The following is a 7,884-nucleotide window of genomic DNA, read 5'->3' as shown; positions in this document are numbered from 1 at the left end:
ACACATTGCCATATATCCAGTTTTCCTTTTCTTCTTCGTGCATTTAATTATTTTTAGAAAATTAAGATAATTTCGCTTTTCTCGACGTGCATTACAAAATTGACCAAGCAAATTTCCATATACAGTTATTCTTCCCTTTGTTGTACAAGTCTTTATTTTAGTCCAAAATCGATCCAAAAATTGTAAAATACTTTCAATTTTTCAAGTCTAATGCAATAATTGTAGTTAATCAACATTTTCCTCAGCTTGATTAGTTATCAATTTTCTCGACATTGTACTTATGCTTATTTCGTTTCAATTTCTTTTTTATTTATCTTCCATAGGTTCAAGATTTTGAAATAAAAAATTGCATGAAAATTTGTTGTTTGTATCAAAGTTGTTGTTCGATTATTCTTATTTTGAGCTTATTCAAAGGAACAATCATCTTTAGATGACATTGTGTATTTTTAAATTGAAATTAGATGAAATTAACATATAGCGTATTAATGAAAATCCAATGAAAGTAAGGAACATTTGAAGGTACTTGCTGTGATACTGGTTATTGTAGAAAAACCATTAAAAAGCATAAAAAAAAAGATTAATAAGCTACATCATTTGGATTTGCGATGGAAAAGGGTCATCCAATTATAATTGGCCACGCGAGATAGAATTCCTACGGCGTCAACGGCCTGATTCTTGCGTGGATCACAGAAGTGTGCTCGGGGCACTATATCAAATCGGCAAAGAGAAGAAGTAGAGGCAGGGGGAAGAGGGAAGGAGGGAACGAGCAGCCAAAGCTCGGCACTGGCTCGCAAGCACGACGTGAAAAATTACGAGCGTGGGCTTCGCTCTTAATCCTTTTTTCACGCGCGTTCTCGTGACCAGCCTCGTTTCTGCCTATTATAAAGCGTCAAACAATCGGTGTACAGCGCAGAGATGCACTTTCTCGGTCGCACCCACACACACGCGCTCTTTGCAGATATATATCCGGCGCCGAGAGAGAAAGAGAGAGAGAGAGAGAGAGAGGCTTGTTCGGATCATTAGCGCGCGATCGTGTGACGTAACGAGGTCTACCGCTAGACACAACAACCGTTAAGCGACAAAATCCTCTCTAGCGAGCGCTCTCTGTGACCCCTGACATTGTTGCAGCTAGGAGAGAGAGAGAGAGTGTGGCTGATGGATGGGCTTTGTTAGAGTCAGCCTCCTTCGATGACGGACAGATCTCGAGCGTGTCAAACGCCTATTTGGGGCATGCCGCGCGCGAGCCCGTTTTTCTCCTTTCGGTATATTGGCGTGCCGCTGCACCGATGACGATCGACGACGACGACTCTGCGGCTATGGGAAATGGACGTTCGTTGTGTGCTCGTGCTCCGTCCACGGCGAGGATTACGCAATGCGTGGAGCTTTTCATTGGATCACTCAGACCTCTTTTTTCTTCCGATAGCGCGTAAAGCGGTTGACTTCGTTGTTTCGGACATGGCATTACAAGTTGGCAACTGCACAACGTGCTTTTCAATTAGAAACCAGACACTGAGAACAAAATGGAAATCTTCGCGAATTGTGGCCTTCAATTGTGTATGCTGAGTTTTCTTTTTATGACAGACCGTTGAACGCTACTCGTCAAATAAAGGTATTTCACGGTTAAGTAATAAGTGTTAGTCACTCGCTGAGTAATTTCATCTCGTACTAATGTAAGTGCTCTCGCAAACAAATGTTTTCTTCAAACACAAATTACTCAAAAATGAAGGTTGTATAGTACCGCCATCCCGAACGTATAATCAATTCAATCACGACAACTATGATATAACGATTGTACAGCATATTTGCTCATAATTAAATCGTTAAGTTGTAAAACTTCATGGATAAGCTGTAGGTAATATTTATCAAGAGTTAATTTCGATCTGCCATATGATAATTAACAAAACAAAAATCAAAATTATGACCTCGTTTACGTCTTCGATAGTTTCTATACTATATATCTTATTTTTTTCACTTAATCATCGTTAAATATAAGGATTGAAAATACAAGGCGCATATAACATTTCATTCGTCGGGAATTCTAAGAATCTGAGATTGACAATTTTTTAAACCATATAATTCATTTTCGATCTAACTCCATTTCTTTATTATAGATTTTCCAGCGTAAATTCATAAAGAAACACAAATTTCTTACAAAAAAAAAAAATCCAGTTTACGCGAAAAAATTAATTAAACAATTGCCATATGTTTATTGCTGCTAAAATTTTATTACCTCTTGATTTAATATGTTTAATCTATCCAAAAGTATGACCTCAATAACTTCACGATATTCTCATTTCAATGAACCATGTCTCGAAGAAATAATTCAATCAACCTATAAAAATTATCCAATTAAATTTCTCCAATCGCCGCATCGAACAGATGATCGAAATCGAAAGGCAACTTTGAAATCGATTGTCTTTCAAACTTGATAGAGAACGATCGAAAGAAAAGAAACGATCACGTTCAATTAGTCCGTCGTCGATGAATCCGTTCGAAGGGTCAGTGGGTGCGTCAATGATTCCCACATTGATGCCTGCAGCGGAGAGTCATCCTCTAATCAGCGACTCGTCATCGCTAAACACACCTTCGACACTGTCGAAAACTCGCGCGACACATAACGGCTGGCACGGGACCCGTAAAGAACTCGTTTTTCCCAGACAACAATGCCTCTGCTTCACGTATATTTTCCCAGTGGTGTGGTCCGACCGAACCAGGTGGAAAAAAAAAGTTGCAACCGTGCATCCGCATGACTCGGCAGATGTTTCATTAGCTGGAGCAGAGGCGACGACAATCATTCGGCTATTAAGAAACCATTTGAAAATCATTGTCGTATCTCATCTCTCGTTTCTCTCTGTTCCTTTATTTATTTATTTATTATTTTTTTTTTGTTTTCCTTCTTTTTCATCAATTTATATCGAAGTCTTCGGTCGTGGGCTGTAACGGTGCGCAAACCCCAGGCGCGTATAAATGACAGACGTCTCTCGCTGGCGCGCGAGCGCGTGCAAGTACAGTTTTAACGATAATCGAAGAGTGCGCTCGCGACTTCTAACAACATCTTTGATGGATATCATCATTGTGATTCCATGAGATTCCATCCGCGCCGACTTGGACTTCTCCGCGCCTATGTTTACACAAAGTATTAATGATTCGCGCGCGTTTTTTCTTGCCCCTTCATTCTCGTTTCGAGAGCCGAGGTGACTGCACGCACGAGAGGCTTCTCGATTCGACGAGTACCGCAAGCTTTTGGAACGAGAGAGAGAGAAAGAGAGACTCGCACAGACCGCTTGCACGCATTTTCGACTGCAACCGCGTTGCTGCTGCGGCTTATCGATTCACCAGTTAATTAAGATTGTATGCCTCTGCTCTTGTACGCGTATCTTGCTTTTTTTTTCTTCGCAGCGGTGATGGTATGTGTGCCACGCACGTATTTTTTTCGCGTATATACGTACACCGGTGAGCTGAGATTTTTCGTACAGATTTCGCGAATTATCTCGAGAATATAAATGCGGCTCTTTCGAGGTGCTTCCCTTGTACGAGGGAATTGATTACGTAATTTTTCTTTTTCAAGACGATAACGCGTCCTTTCAATATTCAACCGATTGCAAATCCAACGATCCGCCCGTCCTACAGTTCATACCGCGCTGACGCAGTAAGCGAGACTACTACGGAGAAAACTGACGTATGACGTTGACGATCAAAAGAAAATTTGGGAGGGCACTTGGCATCGGTCCAGACGTGCCAGTTTTGAAAGGCAGTGCGATTGGTAATAAACGAAAAAAAGCGAGAGAAAAAAGATCCTCCAAACGATGATATATGAGAATTTTCGGAAGAGGCGGATATAAAAAGTATAAAAAGGCAGGAGAGGAGCGCGTAAGCCTCTCGTTAACGATCATTATTCGGGGATTTTGGAGCGACCGCGCGGCCGCGCATATGCATTCGGGTTTCTCTTTTTCCTGTCCTCTCCGCGCGAGAGATAAGGCGCCGCGAAAAGGGAGGGAGGAGAAGAGTGGACGCGTAGCGGGGAAAAAAAAAACTGAGAATAAAGAGAGTCAAACGGGCTCGAGGGGATCTAACAGTTCTCTGCATCAGCAGCAGGCAGCAGCAGTAGGAGCAGCCGCCCCCTTCCCGAAAAGCATTCCAGTGTTGTATGCGAAGAAGAAGTAGCTTCTCCCGGCGCGCGTGTGCGTCGCCGTCGCTCGTCCTAAAAACCGGTTTCCCCTACATACACATTAGTAACGTAATACACGGTAATGTATGACGATCGCTCTCTCTCTCTCTCTCTCTCTCTCTCTCTCTCTCTCTCTCTCTCTCTCTCTCTCTCTCTCTCTCTCTCTCTCTCTCTCTCTCTCTCTCTCTCTCTCTCTCTCTCTCTCTCTCTCTCTCTCTCTCTCTCTCTCTCTCTCCCCGAGAAATCGCGCGCGTGTGCATTATAATGGATACGGAGGAGGAGGCTCTTATATTCTTGAAAGCGAGGAGACCATAGCGACGCCCAGCGGCATTGGCCAGAAGCAACGCTGACCTTGCCAAGGTCAGCATGGCCCAAATGCCTGCCAGGCAAGGCCCCCGAAACTGCGTTTCTTCTTTTGCTTCTGCTTTCGACGGGGCAGTTCCGTGTCCATAGAAAGAGAGAGAGAGAGGCAGAACTGGCCATCGATCAAAGAGACCCACACACGCCGAAGCACGCTGCACGCGAGCGACGCTTATATTGGGTTTCCAGGAGAAATTGAGTGATTATCGAGTAGGTGTGCGCTTGTTTTTTTGGGTTGCCAGCGCGCCTCGTACTCGTATTACAATTGAATGTCAATGCCGAGCAGGAGAGAGAGGACATTCTTTTTTTTGTCTTCCGGTTTGGGACTTTCTTAGTGGGACTCGCTTCTTCTCGCGCGCCATTGGTTACGTAAATATATATATATATACATACTCATTATGCAAATTTCGAGTCCGAATTCAAAAACTGAACCATCGGTCAAGCTTTTTCCGAATTCTGTTTTTTATTCCAGTAACGATTCACAATTTACGTCGTTATAAAGAGCGGTATCACTTTTCGTTCTACTTCTGGGTCGAATGATACGGTCGTTTAATGTATTCGGCATCCAAAGCGTAGTACACTGTTGGTGGTATACCAGTAGCAATAAACAAGAAAAGTAGAGATGGAACTTCTGCTATCCATTTGCATTTGATATCGTTTACAAGATCAGTGTGTACTTAAGGATGTTATAATTCGGCATATCAGCGTACTTGGTAGTCAACGTGTATTTTACGACCGACGAACTACCAAAATATTCCCAGTTTTTGAACAACTGAGAAAAGCAAAATTGATCGCACCAGTACATTAAAATCGCAACTATATCGTTATAGACAGGACAGAAAACTTTGACCAAACGCTTACATTGGATGTCTGTAATAGCTTCATCCACGAATAGATTCAACCTCTATCGTCCAAGCCTCGGTTGACCACTATGATATTGCCACTTAGTGAATTATAAACACGTGGCATTTTTGAAAAAAAAAAATAGTTTGAATTCAAAAGTAATCATCTGATTTTTTTCAAGTTCCATCTAACTTGCAGCTAAGTTGATTAGGAACGCGAATCGGCCGCCAACAAAGCGTGGCAAAGCCAGTCGAGTTCGAATACACATTTTCCAAGTAAGAAATATTTTTCGCTTCCAACCAACCTAACAATGGAGAATAAATGTTTTTTGTTCCGAAGGGAAGTCCATCTTGCCGACCGACCAAGACAATACCTTCTCCGGAATCGTAGACCATGGGATAAGCTTTTCCAAAAGTAAACTTGCCATTTCTCGATAATGACGCTGCTGAAATTGACGAAGGAACGCTGTACAAAGGTTTCCCATCGTAGTCGTAAATACTTTGCAATAATCGTCAGCGGTGCGCGACTCTTGTTCGCCGAAAATAATGACGAAAGAATTTGCAAATCCGAGCACTGCGAAAACAGCCGAGTCTTCGTCCATGTTTGTACGCAGACGAATGAAATGACTCGCCCGACAGCTGTGCATAAAGATGACCCGAGAATACATACGCCACCCTGGAATACGAAAATTTAAGGCTTAATCTCGCGGTCAGTTATAAAACATGAATACCTTGCCCTTTGTGTTCCTCTTTCCAGGATACAAGAACTCGATCGTGTCTCAAGAAAGTTATGCCACCTTGCAATACTGCGCTAACATTATGTTCAAGAGGTGGTTGTATCTCACATTCCGACGAGTATATCCTACCGTCGAAAGTGTGCGTTCGCGTGGTTAAACTGCAATTCTTGAAATAAGCATCTCCGAAGCGTTTACATCGCAGAAGAGCAAAACTGTGGTTATCAGCGCTCGCAAGTGTATCGTATGTAGGCGGTTTTATGCTGTCGAATTCTCGGTAATCTACGTGAATTTCTCCGGACCAGCTGAGGCTTCTATCGATTGGCGAACTGAATGCGTAATGGGCATCGGCAACGTCGTCTACGATAAAAATCGTCATCACTTTCTTAAGATAATTAATTTTGTTTTTCTACCGAGCAAGATCTTTATTTCTTATGCCCTGGATCGTCGTTCATCCCGGCACTGCTCAATGAAGACACATTTCACGGATTCACTACAACTATTCCATTAACGATTATTTTGCTCGAGGCGAGAGAGAAAAAAAATCGCGCACAAAGGGCTTTCGTTGTCCGCGAAGGTCACGGTCTTGCCCGATTTGTTGTGGAGGGAAAAACTTATAGAAATCAATCGTGTGATCGTAAACTTGTAACAGCATAGACTACAACTGCTGCTGCTGCCGTTGCAAAAAAAGAAGAGGCAAGACGGTCGATTAGCGTTGCAGATTCCATGCCGCTGTTGTGCTTATCGCTGCGACGGACGTAACCTTCTTTTCTTTTTTTTTTTTTTTTTCAAATTGTCGCAAGTTCTTTCTGCACATCGTTTGAATCATAATAGATTTGATAACCTTCTGAATCGTCGAGTCGATAAGTTTTATATGAATATATCGGGAAAACCAATGGCGCACATCCGAAGTTTCGATGAGATAATTGGTGATTTTTACGCGCTTACTTCATAAATAATAGATTATTTCCAATTGAAAGTTAATGTTGATAAAGTTTGATGTCACAGCTAGAAACTTCAAAGCTATTTATTAGAGGTCGCATTTATTTGCGCGGCAGATGCTGAAAAACGGAAAAATGTTTCTCTGAAACACGACAGTCAGAGAAAGAAAAAACAAGATGTCAGTGCCGAGTGCAATATCTCATGAAATATTATCGTTTTTTTCTTCAAAGCCCGAACAGTTTTGTAACAATAGCTTACTAAAGCTTTGAAAAAAGAAAGATAGATCTCGCGGAGCAATCGTCGCGCCACCACCGCGGCACAGCGCCGAGCACAGGAAATGACAATCAATATTAATGGACTCCGAAGGCTCTTTTGCGCTCTCGAGTCGGCGCAAATGTTTTGTTAACTGTACTTTCCGCGACGACGAAGGAGAGAGGAGCGGCGACGACGACGACGACGACGTTTCCCCGATTCAAAAGTCCTTCCTCGCGCAAATGACAATATCGCCGCGCTCGCGCGACAGAAAAAGAAATGGTAACGATCTTTAAAGCCTGTCCGACCACTTTTCAAAGCGAACTGAGCGCGATCCCCGCGATCTTTTTCCCCCCTTTTCGTCCATTAGATAGCCAACGTCAATCGCTCGTGAAATTGAATTGTTTACGCTTGAGATTTTTTCAGCCTCCTTCCTTCCACTCCTTGCGTCTCTCTCGCTCTCTCTTTCTCTCTTTCAAATTGAAGAAAACGGTAATACAATAACGCTGAATAACAGCTGAAGACGCATAATCGATGCGCCGCTACCGTTTATTATTTGTGGACTATTACGTAAGAGAGGCGCTTC

The 7,884-nt window shown here is 42.7% G+C and overlaps 1 protein-coding gene across 2 annotated transcripts; it reads right to left on the bottom strand.

Annotated features, from left to right (window-relative positions):
* Positions 1 to 4,947: 4,947 nt before the first annotated feature.
* Positions 4,948 to 7,082, bottom strand: LOC131669041 (uncharacterized). Of its 2 annotated transcripts, XM_058943608.1 has the most exons (3): positions 6,102 to 6,986; positions 5,745 to 6,046; positions 4,949 to 5,675 (listed from the first exon to the last, which is right to left on the bottom strand). In XM_058943608.1, exons 1-3 carry the CDS (start codon positions 6,481 to 6,483, stop codon positions 5,559 to 5,561), a joined length of 801 nt encoding a protein of 266 aa, XP_058799591.1. In that variant the 5' UTR covers positions 6,484 to 6,986; the 3' UTR covers positions 4,949 to 5,558. The 2 variants fall into 2 exon arrangements, 1 of the variants encoding a protein (XP_058799591.1); XR_009302339.1 differs by having other exon boundaries at positions 4,948 to 6,046; positions 6,237 to 7,082.
* Between the last annotated feature and the right edge of the window lie 802 nt (positions 7,083 to 7,884).

This window comes from Phymastichus coffea, unplaced genomic scaffold (assembly GCF_024137745.1).
Source record: "Phymastichus coffea isolate CEN01 unplaced genomic scaffold, Cenicafe_Pcof_1.1 PCOF00086, whole genome shotgun sequence".
Lineage (NCBI taxonomy): Eukaryota > Metazoa > Arthropoda > Insecta > Hymenoptera > Eulophidae > Phymastichus > Phymastichus coffea.
Note: the sequence above shows the minus strand (reverse complement) of the source record. Positions and strands in the feature narration are given on the sequence as shown.

Bases quoted from the DNA above. Each gene is read 5' to 3' on its own strand.
- LOC131669041 (XM_058943608.1), bottom strand. From the start codon at position 6,483: ATGACGATTTTTATCGTAGACGACGTTGCCGATGCCCATTACGCATTC. The intron at 6,047-6,101 runs GTATTCATGTTT...TTCGTATTCCAG, and splicing joins AGAGGAACACAAAGGGCAAG to GGTGGCGTATGTATTCTCGG. The intron at 5,676-5,744 runs GTATTGTCTTGG...CTCCATTGTTAG, and splicing joins GGTCTACGATTCCGGAGAAG to GTTGGTTGGAAGCGAAAAAT.